Below are 20,581 nucleotides of genomic sequence, written 5' to 3'. Positions count from 1 at the left end.
ATCACGAACAAAAAAACATATCAGGCTCAATTGTAGACCAGAATGCCCCTTTAAGCATGTTTATTTGGTTTATAAGTGCTGTTTATCTAACAGGTCTTCCAGGTGGTTGTTAGGAATCCTAGTTTCTCTGTACCTTTTGATCATTTTTTGAACTCCAGTTTTCCCCCAAATGTTTTATATTAGGAGGTATATTGTTTTATATCTAATCTCTTTAGAAATATCTCCTGAAAAACTTAATGGCACTTTTGACTGGATATTAACTAAATGCTGGTGGTCTAGGGCTTTTGCACAGTATTGTATGTGTATGTGCAAGACATGGAAATTCCTATAATGTCTTTTTAGTAATACAGCAGGTCTTGTACAGCAGCTGGTAATCCACTATGCACCGTTAGCAGTAAAGGTTCTATGCAGGTACATTTTCAGTTCATCAGGGTACAAACAATGTAAATGTTCCCTCAAAGATACAGCAGTGGTTTTAAGGTCCAGTTGTCCAGGTCCAGGTCCAACTCGCATCAGGAGATCACGAGTTCGATCCCTGGTGATACAGTCACCCGTGGCCGAGAGTCCTGGAGAGTACAATTGGCCTCACTCTCTCTCTGGGTGGGTAGGACTCATTAAGAACATGAGCAGCACATCTCAAAAACGTTGGAACAGGGCCATGTCTATTAGTGTGCTGCATCCCCTAAAAATAAGCTTTGGCCCAGAGAAGACGGCAGCGTTTCTGGATTGTGTTGACATATGGTTTCTTCTTCATATGATACCGATTTAACTCGCATTTGTGGATAGCCCAGTGAACTGTGTTCACATACAATGATTTTAGGAAGTGTTCCTGAGCCCATGCATTTCAAGTACAGAATCATACCTGCTTTTAATGCAGCAAGGTCAGCAAAGCCCAAAGATCCAGGCATGCCAACTTTTTTGAGATGCGTTGCTGCCATCTTAAAATGAGTTAGTTTTTCATGAAATGGTAAAATGCCTTTTTCAAAGTCTAATATGTGTTCTATGTTCTATTTTGAATAACATATGTCTATGAAATTTGCAAATTTCATTGTTTTATTTACATTTATTTATATTTTACAGTGTCCCCAACTTTTTTGGAATTGGGAGTTGTACATATTTTTAATGTTTCACGACTTATATTACGTATAACGTATTAAAATCAGCACGACTGGGTGTGTGGAGTCAGTACAACTTAGAAAATATGATTTCAATGGATTATGGTACAATTATGTTCCCTGACTAAAGGTACTGAAATATATCCATGAGGGTTTCACCCCAGTGACAAGAGGAGCACTGCTGCGGAGTTTTGTACCTTTATTTCTGAGAGTGCACTTGCAAAAATGACATTTGCTTTTTTGATTTTTAGAAGTTTATTTGTTTTTGAACATATTTTGCAGCTTAATGAAATTAGCTGAAATGACAAGCAAGTCAGAGACAACTTAGCACAATCGCTCAAAGTGCAACCAGCAAACATGAACAGATTTCAGTGCAAATAAAATATTACTGAAAAAAAATATTAATAACTTATAATCCACTATGGATACCAGTGTGATGCTTAAGATATGGATTACATACGGAAATCGTGAATGTGTACAACCAAGCATTGTTTAATTTTTAAGATAAACAATGCGACATGATGCGGTTCAGAGTTCAGTTACAAAGTGATTAGTGAAAATAATATAATCTATTCTGAGCTGATATCCAAAATAAAAAAAAAACAAAAACAAATGAAAAACAGTATTTATATGCACCGTTAAATTACATTGGTTTCTACGACCATGTCATTAAGGAACTAAAGCCATCCCACTTTTTACTGTCAACACATTGATTTCAACACTTCAGAACTGATTAATTAATTACTCACAGAGTCGTCTTAGTACTTACTAAATTAGTGAGAAATGGAGGTCATTGCATAAAATGCAGCTAAAACTATTTTCCATAGTAATCTGTACTGTGCAATCTGAGGAGTATCAGTGGCTTTGAGGGTGAATACATCTATATATCATAAAATACATCAAAATCACACCTCTTTGTCCTTTTCCAAACAACATACAAATTATCAAGATCATTTAAAAAGAATCTACACTTTTTATGTTCAATTATGGTCATTTGAAGAGCACATATAGAAAATAATGGGCTTTATCAGAGAGATACCTGACTACACTTACAAAAGATCAAATTAAAAGTGCCAACAATACAAAGATGGGACTTCAACAAAAAGATTTTTGGTCTCGACATTATTAAAAGCTAAAGGGGATACCATCTAATGGATTTGGGCACAAAAGATGTCTGTTCTGGGCTCGCTGGACGTTTACGTAAACCCTTGAAAGTAGAAGTGAGACTCCTCAGGGCTCAGTAGTTACTTGAGGCAAACAAATCTGATGATCAAGTGAAACTCATGGGGAGACATAATCTCTCTTAGCATAAAATACAGCTGTATGCAAAAGTTTGAACACCCCTGGTCAAGTTACATTTTGTTGATTTTGCATCCTCTCCAGGGAACAACTTAAGCATAACATTTTCTCCTAATTTTATATCACAATGTCAATTTTTTTAACATATTGGTAATGAAATACAATATAAAATGTCACAAGCCACATTTTATTTTTTCCCCCAAATTGTGTGTTATGTTCTCTGTAGAGAATTTATTTTCACTCAGAAAATCACCAAAACAGTAATTTGACCAGGGCAAACTTTTGCAGAAGACCATATTTATTAGTCTTGTTGGCTTCACAAGTATATATATATAAAAAAAAGACAGAAAAATGTTTTGCAAACAGCCCCTCCTAAAGTCCTCAGGGAGAGAGGGGTCATTCAGTCGGCTCCTTCACTTAAGGGAAAAGGAGGTCAAATTTAGGGGCCCATTCCAGAGCAGAGTTCACTACGGCTAAGGCGGCGGCTCCCAAGGCCACGGTTAGGCCCATGACGGCCAGTCTGACGAAGCGGCGGGCGGTGGGCTGGACCACTGCCATGGTGCCCCTCTGAGCCTCGACCGGAGCCTGCTGCTGTTGCTCCTTCCTCCTCTGCCGAAGCACCGAGTCTGGCCGCTGCTGGGCCGAGGCCAACTCAAAGTCTTTGAAGGTAGAGGCGGCGGTTCTGGAGGGCAAAATGAACTGTTATTTTTGGTGTTTGAATTGCACATTTAAAAACACCTCTGAAAGACAACACTTTGCCCTAGCTGGCACTAAAAAGGAGGTCTAGAAAGCATGATTACTATTTCTTTTTCCTTTTCTTTCAGTGCACTTAAAAAACTTATAAAACTTGTATGACTTTATGCACCAAAAATGTTCATTCATTTTACACCCTGTCTTTACCTATTAGAATAGTTGTCAGTTTTTACTGCTATATGGGAATGACCTCTGTTATGATTAGATGCTCCATATTGGACCACATTCGAATAGCAGTCTGGGCTGAAATGTGGAGCAAACGGTTATGCTGGGACTCAATGCTGAATGGTGCATCATATGCATATTTGTTCACAGCTGTGACATCACAACCATGAGGAATTCAAATCAGACTTTTTTGCTACTTGGTGTTCATATATGAGCAATATGGAATTGGACAATATGGCAAACTCTTATTAACTCTTATTTAACAAAACCAAGGAAAATGTTTGTCATTATGTAGGCCCTTTACAATCTGAATAATGAACATAACACAATGACAGATATGCACTTCACTGCTGATATGATGTTGCATTAATTATCTAGAATGTTCATATACAGTACGTGACTTGCTACCTAAAATGTAAAATACAAAGTGGTAATGAACGTGTCATGCAAAAAGGACAAAAGGAAACAAAGTGAAAGTGAATCGATAGTAGCAGAAGTCACTCACTGCTGACTGCGTTGCTGAGCTGCTTCCTTGGCCAGCTCGGAAGGTGGGAACTGGACAAAGAGGTCTCCAGCGCGGCTGATAAGCGTTTCATAGGGCAGGTCCTGAGGGATCTGAGACAGCAGGTGGTGCAGCATCGCCATATCACACTCACAGTCCAACACCTCCTCCTCCCGATACAGCACGATCTGAGCACAATTTCGATACAGACATTCACAACAAGAGACAATGCAGTCAACGAGGCAAACAAGTGCTGTTTGTGCTCCTTTTCTAAAATGTAGGATCAGATGAAGGATGATGCAAAGCAGCAGAACCTCAATACACCTAGTAACAGCTGCTGAGCTACTGATGCTCATCTTGGCCTTAGCAAACACAAAGTTCTGGAGTCCGCAAAACGACAGTTGTCTGCAAATGTTTGTTCTGTTCAACTTTCTTTGAACCCTGTCAGCCTGTCATTCTGTACCAAAAATAGCAGCATCCAAAAAATCCCTTTTTTGAACAAGAGGACATTATTGACCTCTAATTATAGAAACAGCTTGTACTGAAGTAACTGCACGCTTTGTGTTGCATTTCAAGTGAAAGAACTCACCACAGCAGCAAAATAAATTGGCATCAAAGGATGGCAGGCCAGGAAGAAATCGTACAACCGCACTACATGCCGAAAATCTGATAACACGTGTCCGAACCAGGTGATGAGCCAGCTTAGGGCGAAGATGGTGCCCACCTCCGCTCTGAAGAGAAACAAGAGTGGCCTTATTAATTTCACATGAAGTAACTGGCACTTAAAGCTGGGTGAAGTATTGAGTTTACACAATGAATAGGCTTCAGTCTGAATGTTACATAATGGTGATTAAAGCTGGGGCTTTTCCCACTCGGCAAAATTCCATTAAGCTTCCTCGTGTTTTAAATCTCTCAAAACTAAAAAACTGATATTCATCAAGTTTATTGAAAAATAAGACACCAATAAGACAGGGGCCTTAATTCCATTTACAACATCACATTATCAGCTACCAAGACACATCTTAACAATCATGAAATATTTAAAGGCTCTTACATTTACTGATCCCTTATTTTTCATACTTAGTTTTAACACCTAGTTTGTTTGCTAAGATCTGCACCACAGTGTTGGTTTTAGTAACACTGTATTTTTGTCCCATTTGGTTTGGTGGTTTACATTACAACTGCTAAAGTGTACCATGTAGGTGTTCCTTGATTGGTCAGAAATTTGGCTGGGATACAAATGCTCTGTTACTTTCAAATTTTACTCAATTAGTGCCAAAAAGGAAAATGTTTTAATGCTTTCATCAACCCATTACAGTAGAAAATTCAGATCTACTCTTCACTTTTGACAGAACGCATGATTCTCTCCATGTTGCACGAGACACACACACACATACATTTTATATGTATGTGTTAGAAACAGGTTAGAAACAGCAGGTCAAGAAATATGGGGGCAGTCGTGGGCTGGAGGTTAGGGAACTGGCCCTGTGACCGGAAGGTTGCCGGTTCAATCCCCAGCACCGACAGTCCATGACTGAGGTGTTGAGCAAGACACCTAACCCCCAATTGCTCCCCGGGCGCCGTGGATAGGGCTGCCCACCGCTCCGGGCAAGTGTGCTCACTGCCCCCTAGTGTGTGTGTGGTGTTTCACTTGCATGGATGGGTTAAATGCGGAGATGGAATTTCCCCGGTTGTGGGATCAAAACAGTATCACTTAAACTTAAACTTATATATATCTCACAATCCGATTAATAAGATAAACAGTACTTGAACTGTACAGATCCCTGATGCCTGGCCACACTTATGTGTCAAACTCAAATGCTTTGCTACAACTTGTCTGCGGTTAGAAACAGCAGGTCACGAGTGAAATGTGAAAACAGTCAAATTATGTGGACAACGCAATGCAGATGTGCTGCTAGATGAAGAGGAAAGTATGCTCTGATGTTTAATTCCCTTGTTTTGGAGCAGATCTGAGTACAGGTGGAGATCTCAGACTGGCCAGAACAAATCAAAGTAAAGAAAATGCTTGACTGGAACCAAACAAGGCAGATATGAAATCGCCCTTAAATTACATCAACACAATCAAATCACTGAACTCACTGCTGCATGAAGTCATACACCTCTGGGTTGACTCGTTCTATAATTGGCATAAGGTAGTTCAGTATGTGTTTTGTGTTGTCCATGGTGGGGTCCATAAAGTCCCTGTAGCAGAAAAAAAGAAAATTCTCAATAATAAAAACGAAGATGAAGAAATATAACAAGTTAGATTTTTAGGTTAAGTCCACTGAGTGACTGGAGTATCAGAATGTTTTGGGAATGTAACCGAAGGCAACAGAGCACACTTTACTAAAAAAATGGCACCACCTGAGATGATGTGTGGAGAGCTTCTCCACCAGGGCAGTGGCAAGGCGCTCGCCCAGGACCAGCAGAAAAGTGACCACGATGTCGTGATAGCCCTGGTAATAGTGCAGCTGAGGGTTTTTCTGCAGCACCCACAGAATGATGTCAATCAGCTCCTCCTGCAGACCTTCCCTCTGCTCATCAGGCATCCCTGCACACGTTTGAGATATGAAAAGTGTAATATCACAATACTTCTGGATGTTTTCACAATACATGATGTGTCACAACATATTTTTTTCCAACGTCATAAACTGGAGAAGAGACAGTAGTCCTACACTTAAAAATCGCATCAAAACTATAAATACAATGATAATGTATCATTTCACATACTGTGCTGCACTAAATACAATAAACCTGGACTATTCATGCTATTACCCACTCTTCTTAAACTATCTGCAGTTGTTTTTCCATTATTTGTATTGTTTGTATGCAAAGGCATGTCTAACACCAACCTGGAGGAAAGCGTCTCAGGGACCTCTGCACGTCCAAGAGCACTTGGTTGTAGTCTTTATTATTCTCTCTCTCCACCTTATCTGAAGAAAGAATGAATTAAACACAATGAATATAGATTATCTACCCACAACAGTGGCACTTAACAATCAACATTAGGGCCATGCACAGACACAGTGTGTCAAGAATTAACCTACCAAGTTCTTCAAGTATGCTGCCTACAGGCACATTTAGAAGCCTGGGCCAGACTTTGCATCGGATTTCATCAGTCAGCAGACCTCCTTCGCTGATGGCCATCCTTCTCAGCGCACCCACATCAACAGGAGTCATACTGAGAGCCTGCGTGATCTCTGCCATCTTCCTCTTCTTCCTCGACTCAGCATCTGCCAATTTGATTCAGACGGTCAGAGTGGGTCGTCAGAATTGCAATGAATAGCATGTAACAGTTCAAATGGCTAAAGATGTTTCATTAATAGTGAGTTTGCTGCAGCCTCTACCATAAAGCCTTTCCTCAAGAGTAGATGTTGGAACTTTGCTGTGGGGATTTGATCGCATTCAGCCATAAGATCATTAGTGAGATCAGGTACTGATGTTGGATGATCAGTTCTGGATCACACTCCAAATCCTAAATTTACTGGATGGAGCTCCATCACTCCAGAGAACAGTTCCACTGCTCCACAGCCCAATTTGGGGGGGGCTTTAGCCCACTCCTGGTATTGCACATGGTGACCTTAGACTCATTGGAGGCTGCTCCTTGATGCTTATACTAGCTATGCATGCACAACTGAACTCCTGCATCAGCAAGGGAAGCACCGCAAAGTAGCTAAATTCACTCATTAGAAGGACCGTCTGGATACTTGTGGACAGTTGTTTATATGTGAAGTGACTTCTTCAGCAATTCCAGTGGGAATATGGCTTGCTGGTTTGCACAGAGAAGCCTTATCAGCCATTGTGAAATGTGATTCTTGACCTCTTCCCTCAATCAGATTTCTTTCTTGAAAACAGCAGCCGTTGAGATTCCCATGGGGGGAGAAATAAAAAAAAAAAAGAAAAACACACAAACAGGCAGAAGTCCTCTTGACAGAAGAGAGAACTTCTGAGGAGTTTACCAAAAATGAACCAGCAATTTAAAGTCAAAAATTGTTAAAAGTTCAGTGTTTACAGGGGTGGGCAATATCATCATCCTGATAAATCATGTACTTTCAGAGCATATCGTGGATATTGTCAGCACTAAGAAAACAATGGCTAACTACATGAGCATCTCAAGCAAGCACAATTAGGCCTGTTTAAATTGAATGAACATCAATGCAGTTTACATTTTTTATTACAGTATTTTTCTATATGCCACTACTGTTGCTATTTGTCTGTTCCAACCTTTTAAATCTTCAAAAAACTAAATTTCATGCATCATGAACTTCTCGAATTATGGCAGTATACTTCTGCCATATCGCCCACCCATCACAATATGCTCAGAAAGGCATAGTGACATACTGTGATAGAACTGATTAAATACGGTTATGCTGCCCAGCCCTAGACTGAAACATTTTCTATATAAACATAACGGCTTTTCAGACAGCTGTCTTACAGAAGTGACTGAAAAAAATGAACTAACTTTTCATTAGCTCACAAGAGTAACATAAAGTTGGCAGCACCCCAGACTCAAATGTTAAAAGGTGATTTAAGAGGTATTGTTGTGATGTGAAGAAACTAGGCGTGGACAATATGACGATACTGTGTCGTCACGGAGATAACTTGCATCACAGTGCGCTTTTCTCAACATAAGCTGTTGTAGATATCATCAGAGCTTAAAACACAGACCAACTGCAAATTTCATTACAGAGATAGTATAATCAGGCCCGTGTAACTGGATTCAGTAAAAGTGAAATGAACGTTTCATGATCGTTTTTCAACTTAAGACTCGTTATCGTTAAAAATAAATATCGTGCTAACATGACGTATCGTCTTCGGTATAACTGATCATGTATACGCGTGAACAGATCACACAGTCCAGAAATTTTGAAACGCTGCTTTTGACACCAACCAACTGGTAGGAACAAAATGTAAACTGTTGACTTTTTGAACCGCAGCCTTATTTAGTAATAGCCATGTAAAACTTTCCTCGTTGACGGTTAGGTTACCTTGTTTTCCGAGCCCATTCAAAGGGGAGGACGCTCCAACGCTTCTGGATTTTTTCAGGTTCATAATGTCGACATAGCTAGCAAAACGCTCAGCGAACTGTCTCTTTTTTGCTTCAGCTCGTAAAAAGAGGACGTCTTCCCTCCACCATGGATTTGCTTGTGTTCATACGAGTCCGTGCGCCGTTCGTCATGCTAGCATAACAGCTAGCTGCAGCTTTCAGAAAGGCCACATCCCGGAGCACCGCTGGCGCTCTTTACCTCTTTTACGGACTCCGCTGTTTCTTAAACATGTCAAACGGCTAAACTGAGGCGCCCTGGAGTTACAGAGAAAACAAATCCACTACATAGTGGCCGTTTTTGTCCGTACATGATAAAAACAGCGATGTCTTGGTAGCAGCAGCATCTTCTCTGGGCTGAGAGTCAGACTCTTTTTTTTCCCCCCACAGAAGAAGTGGCCTACATTAACGTTAGCGACCCGACATAATAAAAGTCCCCACAACCGATTTGCTTTGAGAGCTACTTAAATGGACATTCCACTAATTTTTCAAACTTTCCGAATGACTGGAAATGACTGAACTCAGTCCTTGAGATGTACCCCGAGACATTCCGTGTAGTTTAGAAACAGTTCATTATAGAGACTCAGATTTCTTTACAGTGGTGGTGATATGAACCAGGGGTCAGCATAAAGATTAAGATTAAGTGACCCTTATTAGTCCCACAACGGGGAAATTTCACCTCCGCATTTAACCCATCCGTGAAGTGAAACACCACATACACACTAGGGGGCAGTGAGCACACTTGTCCGGAGCGGTGGGCAGCCCAATCCGCAGCGCCCGGGGAGCAGTTGGGGGTTAGGCGTCTTGCTCAAGGACACCTCAGTCATGGACCTTCCAGTCACAAGGCTGGATCCCTAACCTCCAGCCCACAACTGCCCCTATAATTAAACAACACAAAAAATATCTTTTTTTATTTACTATCCAAAACCACAGTGAACATAAGCAAATAAATAAATCACTGCTGATATTGTATAATTAGCAGGGCCGATGTATTTTATGAAATAGCCTTCTGTGAGGGACCTTTTAGAGGTGGATATCTAGTTCCTGTCACCGCCACTGTGAACAATTCTGGCTCACAAGTTATACAAATTGGTGGGGTTATATTCCATCGATATTTCTATTTTTTTTGCATAATTCAATCTAAAATCATTCAATGGCACTTTCTTCTGCTGTTGTTCTTCCAATGTGGTGCTGTGGAGAACCATTTTCAAAAGGTTCTATTTAGGACCATATACAACACATTCTCCATCAAGCTGAAGAACCATTTCACCATGAAAAGAACCGTTTACGCATGAAATGGTTCTATATAGAATTTATGGCTCTACATTGGGACATTTCCTTTGCTGTAAAACCCTTGAGGAACCATCTTCTATGAGTGTAGGTCATTCTGAGCAGTGGAAAAGAGACGAAGCCTATATATAGTTTTCTTACAGCAAAATAAAGACCTACGAAAATGGAGATATTCCCTATACTAATTGGAATATTGTTTTAGATGTATATAATACCTTGTAATTCTCTGTCATTGCCCGATAAATGGGTTATTTGTGCATCCTACTGCCTCGCAGCGCAGGGACTTTTAATATGAAGGTATCGTTATGATCTTGTGTTTACACTGTTGTCTGTCACGTGAATCTCACTGACCGACAACCCCAAATAACTACATTTTCCGCATTTTTCTTAAAAAGTCTGTCATTTCTGCATAAAATTGTATCGCAGTAGACGAAAGACAATGCTCTCCCGGCTGTTAAAGGAACATCAAGCAAAACAAAACGAAAGGAAGGAGCTTCAAGGTAACGTTGCAATATTTTAGAGACGAGTTGGCTTCCTATTCGCCAGCTTCTTGTTCGAATTTCCCCGTTCCACCTTAAATGGTGCAGCAGTTACATTCTGGCGCCTGAGGCGTTATAGTAATAACTGCTGCACAGTTTAAGGTGGAAAGGGAAAGAAGCAGGCGACTCAGAAGCGGACTTCACCTTTGCTAGAGGCGTGTTGGCTAGCTAGCTAACCTAGGTGGCTATCAAGCCAACGTTTGTCCATCTAGTCAGAGGTTCTGCTGTAATTTAAAAAAAGGGGCTACAGCGATTTATTTATTTGTGCCTAATTAAATGATAATGCGCACAAATAATCTTAAATAAGATGTAAACGGAGTCATTCAGAGTGGTTTGGTGCAAAATTCTCTGTTCTAGAGATACCGAGTCAGAATTGTTCACAGTGGTGGTGATAGGAACCAGACGTCCACCTCTAAAAGCTCCCTCACAGACAGTAACTACACGAGGTGGTAATGAATACACTGCCTGCTGTCAGAGACATTGTTTTACAGTATTGTTCCATGAGTTTTGTGCAGTAGTGGACGAAGTACACAAATCATATACTTGGGTTAAAGTAGAGATACCCAAGGTAAAATATTACTCCAGTAAAAGTAGAAGTCCTTACTCTAGACCTCAACTTGGGTAAAAGTACAAAAGTATTTGCCTTCAAATGAACTTAAGTATCGAAATTAAAAGTACTAAAAGATGAATTATGGCTCTGATGTCCTGTTATCATTTTTATAACAAGACTCGCTTCATGAACTCATTTTGGGTGAAAATCCTCCAGCGTCTCTCTTGGTAAACCAGTCTTTTAATAGAAAGTCATTAATTAGTGATGCTGACGTCTATTAAAATGATCATAAGCACAAAACACTGAAGGTAAACAGTTTCCATCAGGGAGAACCGAGTGGCTCTGAAATCACTTTTACAAACAGGCAAAGTTTCAGTTTAAGATTACTTTGTAAATTAGTTACAAGCTGAAAGAAAAACTTGCTTTAAACTCAGGATCACAAATACGTTTTCCTATGTTGATCTGTAGGTCTCTGTTCATAAACATAAACTAACCGAAACTAATTTACTATAAAATGAAATCGTGTTTGTATGAATTCAGAAAAAAAGAAACACGCCAGTCACGACTGCATATGTGTACATATTTCTATATTGTGGTCTATTTACACATTTACAAACTATTTACAAGTTAGGTTAGGTCATCATTTAGGTGACGTACGTGCTTCCAAAGTTTTACGCTGCTGCGCTGACGTTGAACCGTGTGCTGCACTGGGTTGGTATGACCAACAAGTCAAAACAAGTTCAGAACAAAGTGACCACTGTGCCCTAATTGGTGTTCTTGCTTTGTGCTTATTTCGTTTTTGACATGTTACGTTTTTATACACACAAAGAACCAAAAGGAACGACAGATTTCTCAAAATTAAGTGGAGTAAAAAGTCAGATATTTGACTTTGAAATGTAGTGGAGTGAAAATAAAAAGTCACCCAAAATGAAAAAACTTAAAGTAAAGTACAGATACACAAAAAACTACTTTAGTATAGTAACCAATTACATTTACTTAGTTACTGTCCACCACTGGTTTTGTGACAAAAGTTTGGTCTGAAACATCTTTTAATCAATTTATCAAATAGTGCCCAAAACTCAGAAGACTCAGAACCGAGCTGCTTTCTGTATTTGTAATGTAATCATTTCTCAACATTATTATTATATGATGAAGACCCAAAGGCACCTAGTTAAAGGAGCATTCCAGTGATTTTTCAAAGTTTCTGCATAATTCAGTGGCTGAAATGCACACAAAGTCATTCAGAGTAGTTTGGTGTGAATTGGTTCATTTCAAACTTACAGATTCAGATTTCTTTACAGTTTATAGCCATTTTATTTACTGTACAGAACCCACGATGAATCTACCCAAGTCTTTTGAGTTTTTCTTTATGAGTTTTCTTTGGGGACTATTTTGCCTTACACTGGCCTACATGTACCGCTCCACTGTGAATGCATTGAACGTAGACAAAAGTAAACAATTGTGATTTGGTGAGTTTCGCTAGAATTGAGCACTTTCTATCACACCACTCTGAATCAATGACTTTGTTTACACCTTAAAGATTTAATTATACGGAAATTTAAGTAGAATTCATACAAATAATTGTATTTACAGGTCCTAAAATGTGCCGTTTTGTAAAGAATGGACAGTTATGGTACACACCTTAAAAAAAAGTGGTTCTTCAAGAGTTTTTTAGTAAAGAAAATGGTTCTGTACAGAACCATGAACACTCATGCAACAAAGGGTTTTTTGCATCATGGAAGAGTTCTTCAGTGTGATGGAGAATGTGCTGTATGTGGTTTGGTAAAGACACAGTTTGCAGAGGGTTCTATATAGCACCAAAAACCTATAATGATATTGTAACAATAGCAGAACCCTTTTTGGTGCTAACGTTTTTCAAAAAAGTTCTGTATAGAACCATCTACAACACATTCTGCATCAATATGAGGAATACTTTCATAATGTTAAAAACCCTTTAATCATGCAAATGGTTCTTTGAGTCTTCATAGAACCATTTTTTTTTACTAAAGAACCCTTGAAGGCCCATCATTTTGAAGAGTGTAGTGAAGGCCTAGCCTGATCTTGAGTTTGTTTCAGTTCATTTTAATAGGCCTGGTCATTCATGGCAAAAGAAGATAAACCCAATAGAGATATGTCGAATTGAATTGAATTGGTCATTGAATAATACTGGCCAGTTCTTTTTCGTGCTTCTGCTGTGCTGCTCTAACACTCCTGTCTCATTCTATCCCTTTAACACAGAGAGACGTCGGCGTGAAGCTATAGCAGCAGCCACTTGTTTAACAGAGGCCTTGGTGGACCACCTCAATGTGGGGTAAGAACCTGTGAGATCTTACCTCTGTGTGGTTGGAATGACATTTCAGTATTTGGTAACAGAGTCTATTTATAAATCGATGTTCAGAAATAGAAGCGTAAATCCAGAACAACGCGTCTGCGCATGTGACGTGCAAACACGGTAGCCATAATCTGGGATTGTTGTGGAGAAACAGTATGGTGAAATGAAATCGGCTTAATAAGCAACCACTGGATGGGGTCCAGTGTGCTTGTTACACCGTTCTGATTTGATTAGCCTATTTTTATTTTTCTGATGAGTGTGTGAAAGTGTGTTAGAATGTTAAAATCTAAACCTGCCACATCGTTGTAGAGCACATCTCTCATTGATTAAAGGGGAATTCCGCGGATTTTTTCAATTTTCTGTGTTGTTATATTGGTAAAATGGAAGAAAAGTCAGTCAGAGGGTTTAATGTGAAATGCACCATTCTAGAAGAACTTCAAAAGGTCTGTTCACAGTGGTGGTGATAGGAACCAGACATCCACCCCTAAAAGCATGCAATGTCACTAAAAGCTCCCTCAAAATAAGTTATTACATGGCATGGTTTGAATACACTGCCTGCTGCCTGATTATTATTATTTTACATTTTGAGGTTTTGGCCTATAACATATTGAGCCAGATTCATAAAACACAGCGCCAGATGTACTCTGACAGTAAAAGTAAATCGCCTGGTGGTAACACATTTGTTCACACACACAATCCTGCAAAAAAAGTATGTAACACCTGAAACACACTGGTGGTAATTTTGCCAGCAAGAAGCTCACATGGATAAAACGATATTTTCTACAATGTTTCCAAACATGTTTGATCACACACTGAGACTTAAGCAGTGCATTCAATTCTGAGTGAGCAGCGTGGAAAACCTTATAACTACAAATGTAGGAATAAAGAGGAGAAAAAAGACCTGAGGACATAAAAGCCAAAACTGCTTGCCATAGTAATTACAATTTCAGCATGTTAATTTCTAATTGTAATAAAAACAATGCCACACTTTGAAGATTAATTTGTGTTAGTAAGAATGATTACTGTAATTATAGTGAATTGGAAAAAGGCTTATTACTATTATTATTATTATTTATTATTATTATTGAATTATTTAATTGCTAAATGAAATCTTATATGCAAAAATATAATTAATACAATTAAAAGTTTAATTTTAAGATAAATTCATTCTTTTATATGCCATTTTCAATAATAAAAACATTTTCTGTTAAAAAACGTTGATTCTTGTTTTTGAAACAATTAGCTATTATTTATCAACACTTCTCTTAAAATTTATAGCTGTTTTGGTTTTCTTTGTTTTTGTGTTTTCGTTTCTTTTGGAAGTTGATCGGAGCTTCACTTTATATAGTATGACCTCATTTAATTAGGGATATTGATTGGCTGTTGCCCAGGATACTGCTGAAAATACTGTAGTGCTAAAACACACCAGCACGCTCATCACCACCACAGTGACTTCATGACCAGTTCTTATTTATAGTGCTGCACATTTTGCTTTTTCGTAGCACTGTTACCGCCAAAGTTTGTAAAACTCTGACTTGCTGTGAAAATGTTTTGAGCTTTGGTGCCTCCATATAGTACCGTTTTAAAATATGATATGTAATTATAGTTTTGTCCCCATTTATCGACTTTTGAAAATGATTCATGTTGTTCCATATCAATGACATTGAAACGTGTAGTTCTGTGACAAAAATGCAAGTAAAACATCTGACGTTAGTTAAAGTACCATTTAAGGATGACCTGTGCTTTCCACGTTGTCATCCTGAATAAATAAGTGTTCTAGATTAAACCTGTCATCAGAACTGTGACAGCTTTTTTCTTGTGGATATATGTTCGAGCATTTAAGATGCCACCTGTGTCTTCTGGCAGTGTCGCCCAGGCCTATGTGAATCAGCGCAAGCTGGATCACGAGGTGAAGACCTTGCAGGTGCAGGCTGGTCAGTTCGCCAAGCAGACAGCCCAGTGGATCAGCATGGTGGAAGGCTTCAACCAGGCCTTAAAGGTACATTGTCCTTGTTCCATCAGGTCAGGTGTGGTTTTTACTCCTGTGTCAGTTCATTTATCAGTGTCCTCCTTCTTTTTCTGGTGGGTTGAGAATTGTAGGCTCATGAAATAAGATTTTGATTGAATTATTTCTGTCGTGAACAGTATTTTAATATCATCTCTCACATCATGTTCCCACATGACATCAGTCTCCCAGTCTGTGTGCAAAATGTCACAGTATCTGTTTGATAACTGCTGTAACAGTAACTATATCATGTATAATGATATTCTGCAGTTCTGTGCAGTAAAGCAAATACCAAGGATAAAAACTTGCTGAACTCTCTCTGAACAGCCTGGAGTTTCCCATGGGGGCTGTTAGGTCTTGGTAGAGATGGTGCCAAGTGAAGTGAATCTGTGTCTTTCCTGAGGGAAAACATTGAAAATAGACAAAAGAAGAAAGACGAGCAAGTAGACAGCGAGTTAAGTTCGTTTGCTGGGTTTGACATGATTGGAGGAACTCCTAATCTGCAGAGTTATGCCACAGTGAATTCATTCCTGTGGTGTTAAAAAAGTAATGAGGGAAAACATTCAGAGCAGTTTTGAGTTTTGCTGTTTCTGAAAACAAAGTAATGAAGTCTTAATTTGACTCAAGCCCTCAAAGCTGTTGTCTGTCTCGGTTCTGATGCCCCACATAGTTTACAGAGCAAACAGAATCTGATGGGTTGAAGCTGCTGTACATTATAACACAGGCAAAAGTAAAAGTGTCAGTGCCTGCAGAAAGTTCTGGACATCTGAAGAGAAATGGAAAATGTAATTTTATAAAAATAATATGTAACCACATGATAACAACAGTAGCCGTACATTAATATGAGAACAATGAGAACATCTAAAGTATTACAATAAAAGTACAGTTCTTTTCTTTGTTTATTTTTATCCTTATTTAACCTAATTCTTCCTCTGATGTACAGGTTGAAAAATGATGGTTCCTCAAGGGTTTTTTTACTAAAGAAAATGGTTCTGTATAGAACCCTAAACACTCAAAGAACCCTTTCAATGAGTAAAGGGTTCTTTGCATTATTTTTTTCATCTTGATGGAGAATGTGCTGTAGATGGTTCTATATAGAACATTTTTGAAAATGGTTCTATATTTAGCAACAAACTGGGTTCTTCTATTGTGACTGTGTCAAGCTTGTAACAATAGAAGAACCCTTTTTGGGGCTATATAGATTCTGTATAGAGCACATTCTCCACCAAGCTGAAGAACCCTCTTACAATGCAAAGAATCCTTTAATCATTCAAAGGGTTCTTTATGAGGCCATGCTTTGGTATAGAACTATTTTCTTTACTAAAGTGTATAGTTATGAGCATTTTTATATATTACAATTATAAATAGAAGTACAATTGTTTTCTCTTGAACTTACGGATGGCTGTGGCATCGCCAGGAATCAAGCTTGTGATTTCCTGATGATAGAGCCAATGCTTAGACCAGGAATGGACAAAGTGTGCCCAAAGTGATTTGGCTTGTCCAAAACCGCTCCCCCTCACCCAACGAGAACAAACAATTTCTATGCTGCATATAATTTAATATTAGTAACATAATAATGATAACTCATATACTCCTTGTTTTACTTTTATTAACTTACTCTGAGGTCCTCTTTTGGCATTTAAATGGGTTTGTGTACCAAAGACATGTCATAATTCATTTTAATATGATTGTTTTCCAGCCTTTCTTTATCCATCTACATTACACAGGCTGTTTTTGTTACTGTGCCGTTTAGGCTGATGTATGTGAATGATCCCTGTTCTGCATGGCTGTTCTCTATTGCGCTTAGTTCAGAAAAGTAGTCTGGGCTGAAACACTGCTTATAACTTCTGGATGAGTGTGAGGGGCTAAACGGCTGTATAATGAATAGACAGATATGTAAATGACACCTCAAGATGCTAGATAGTCTAAAGTTTGCACACATACAGTTGTTGGCTTTGTATAAGCCATGTTGTTGACTGCGTATTTCTTTGTAAAATATACAGCATTGAAAAATAGACCCCCCCAAAAAAAGCTTAGTGTTTTTTTTCTCAAGAAAGAAGGATGATTTTCAGTGTCTGCTGAAGGTTTGGGTTATCTATATTGAAAATGAAAAGTGATATCATGACATCTCTAGACTTGTATGCGCCGTTGTTGGTTTTCCATTTTTGGGTCATGCATCTGTGCTTATCTAATTTGTTAGAATGAAATGGTTACTTGTATTTGAAATGATCTCTCCCTTAAGGCGAGGGCACATGCCAGCTTTGCCCGAGCAATGTTGTTGCCTAGCAGTTGAGATGAATCTCGACTTGAGTATGAAATCTTCTTTGTTTTTTTTTACCAGGAAATTGGGGATGTGGAGAACTGGGCTCGCAGCATTGAGATGGACATGAGGACTATCGCTACAGCCCTGGAGTATGTGCACAAAGGCCATCTTCAGGCAGCTTCTTCTTAGACTGACCTTCAGCCGTGCAGCTGGCAGATCTGGTTACTGATGTGAACATGAGAGGCAGCCTGACGCAATACAAGAGCCTGTAGTGGTGTAGACCACATCTACTACAGAGACTGCGAAGATACTTGGGGCTGCTTTTCCACATTCAGAATAAGCTGAATTTTAGATTAAAGAAGGATTTTGAGTGGTGAATCACCACATGCATTGTGTAGGCTTTAGAAATGTCCAGGTAACCAGTCTATGATGGACTGCTAATTCATTCCCTGATTAAGGCATACAGCACAGTTTCAGTTTGACATAATTGTTTTACGCCTTGAAAGGATGTATAAAGCATCAGTTTGGAGAACCTTTTGTTTAACCAAAACTTGTTTTTATGATAGTAAGTTGCATCAAAAATGGTTTGCGTTGTAAATTATTGCTTTGTTTTATTGTTCACTACAATAAAATCCTGTTTTTATGATTATGCCTTGCAACCTTTTGTGTGGTTGGAGTGTCAGGCTCTAGCATGAGAGCCCTGGAGCCTCAGAAACCCAACAGCCAGGGCCAGTGACATTTATGAATGTGGGATAAACTGAAGATAGAAAGCCTATGTAGCTAACATGCAATGGAAGCTTATACCCCACCGTTTAGCACTGTACCTTCCTATATCATTAAAAAAGTAGACAAAAGTGTGCTGCATAGCTAAAAACAGTAGTAGGTGGCATCTTGAGGACTTTTGTCCATGCCTTTGTCTGGTGGTGTAGATAATAATGTGCCATACAATGTCAGAAAACACAAGCATGTCTGGGATTAATTAAGAACTTGAAGACGAAAGAAACTTCACACACGAAACTTGCTCAACTTGTGGCTATAAAACAAAGGCCTTCTTTTTGCCTTGTTTTTCTATTTAAAGAGCTGCAGAACAAACAACTATAAATAAAGGGACAATTTGGCCGCATCTGCTGTAAACATGCGTCTCTAGAGTGAAATTTTCTGGTGTAAAGACTAAAATCCCCCTTCTGGTGACAGTTGGACAACTGTTGAAAAACTGCAAGTGCATTTTTAATGCAAATGAAAATCAGGTAGCTAATGTTACTGACAGGAATCCGAATGACTGAATTTATTAGCCTCTATGTCAGTGGCTATGTATGCTAGTACTGGGGGATTCCCAGTGGTTGTATTTGTGTGGTGCATGTTGGATATTGTAGTAAGACAGCATTGGTGGATGTAAAAGTTAATTATGTGTATATATTAATTAAATGTGAAGTGAATTATGTAAAATCAGTAAGGCAGAGCAGCAGTAGCATTTTAAAAGTAGCAAATGGTGAGCAGACTAAGCCTTCTTCAAAAAATCTCTTGGTGCTTGTGAAGGGGAGTTACACAATGCGCTGCCTCTGAGGGAGAGACTATCCGGAATTCTAGATCCGCTCCCAAACCCCCACTATACAGAGTTCCCTTATTAAGAACAATGAGTGCTTGCATGGAGGAATAGGATTTGTTGGCTCGCTGTTGAATTCATATTTAGGGTCATGGAGGGTCACATATCTGCAGTCACTGTTAGCAGCTTTTGCTAACCAAACAGCCAAACTGTACACAGTTAAACTGCACAGCTACACTTAACTGAATGCTAACTTACTGATAATATGTACTGGTAAATCTCTGTGATCTAGCAAAGTGTAATGGCCTGTGGAACAATAGAAAGCAGCAGCTTCATTCCACATTGTTCCAAGCTAGCGAGTAGCTTGATGGTAGAAAGGTATTAGCCATCCCCAGGAGCGTAGCCGAGGCATGGCCATTGACACCCTAGCATAACATATGCAGAGAACTTGTAGAGAGGAGAATCCCCACTGCCCTCCTGCTGCCCAAAACCAGTTTGCTGTAGAAAAAAGAAATTTCTTTGCTTTTTTAGTGAAATACATCCTTCTACTTTCTAAACTTAAAGAAACATTCAAGGCAAGTGATTAGAAACTATTTTAACTTCTCATTGAGCTCCATTTACTCATTCATTGAGGACATTTCTGATATAATAGGGAGAATAGGAAGTGGCCAGGCTCCTCTTAAACCGGCTCTGATGTATGACGCTTCTGGCCACCCCAGCTTTGCAAAGTGAGACGCCTATTATCAATAAATCAGTCATCAGAGAAATGATCTTCTACCTACTTTGTGTGCCATCAAATGTGCCTTCAGGGCAGTTACCGATAAGTTATAAGAATCACATGATAGTGCCCGCAATAATTAGCTTGTCATTCCTCTAATAGTGAACGCTGGTCAAAACCTTAAAGTTAGCTTGGTCGTTTCGCTTAAAGAGGCTGTTAGTAGTGGTCACATTGGGGAACACAGTTAAAGGCACCAAAAGAAATTTCTACATTAATATCGTGCAGTGTTTTTGTTTTATGTTGTGCTGCGGATTGTATAATTCTAACCAGTGTCAGCAGTCAAAATGATATAGGAAACAAACAAACAAACAAAAAAAATGAATCAGGTTAAACTAGAACAAAATTAGTTTCAGCAGTTTTTAAAAGTGTGTTTAACCAGTGAATAATATTACATTATTATTAT

At 39.0% G+C, this 20,581-nt stretch overlaps 2 protein-coding genes across 2 annotated transcripts; one reads left to right on the top strand and one right to left on the bottom strand.

Annotated features, from left to right (window-relative positions):
- Positions 1 to 1,351: 1,351 nt before the first annotated feature.
- tbc1d20 (TBC1 domain family, member 20) lies at positions 1,352 to 9,277 on the bottom strand. The gene is made up of 8 exons (XM_017704821.2): positions 8,823 to 9,277; positions 6,882 to 7,067; positions 6,687 to 6,767; positions 6,199 to 6,385; positions 5,935 to 6,036; positions 4,424 to 4,565; positions 3,838 to 4,022; positions 1,352 to 3,096 (listed from the first exon to the last, which is right to left on the bottom strand). Exons 1-8 carry the CDS (start codon positions 8,884 to 8,886, stop codon positions 2,832 to 2,834), a joined length of 1,212 nt encoding a protein of 403 aa, XP_017560310.1. The 5' UTR covers positions 8,887 to 9,277; the 3' UTR covers positions 1,352 to 2,831.
- Positions 9,278 to 10,489: 1,212 nt separating this feature from the next.
- bloc1s1 (biogenesis of lysosomal organelles complex-1, subunit 1) lies at positions 10,490 to 18,506 on the top strand. Its single transcript, XM_017704721.1, has 4 exons — positions 10,490 to 10,668; positions 13,496 to 13,568; positions 15,456 to 15,588; positions 17,936 to 18,506. The coding sequence occupies exons 1-4, from the start codon at positions 10,608 to 10,610 to the stop codon at positions 18,044 to 18,046; spliced, it is 378 nt and encodes a 125-aa protein (XP_017560210.1). The 5' UTR covers positions 10,490 to 10,607; the 3' UTR covers positions 18,047 to 18,506.
- The last annotated feature ends 2,075 nt before the right edge of the window (positions 18,507 to 20,581 follow it).

The sequence above is a fragment of the Pygocentrus nattereri genome, chromosome 21, assembly GCF_015220715.1.
Source record: "Pygocentrus nattereri isolate fPygNat1 chromosome 21, fPygNat1.pri, whole genome shotgun sequence".
NCBI lineage: Eukaryota > Metazoa > Chordata > Actinopteri > Characiformes > Serrasalmidae > Pygocentrus > Pygocentrus nattereri.
The sequence above is the reverse complement of the archived record's forward strand: the minus strand, read 5'-3'. Positions and strand labels throughout refer to the sequence as shown.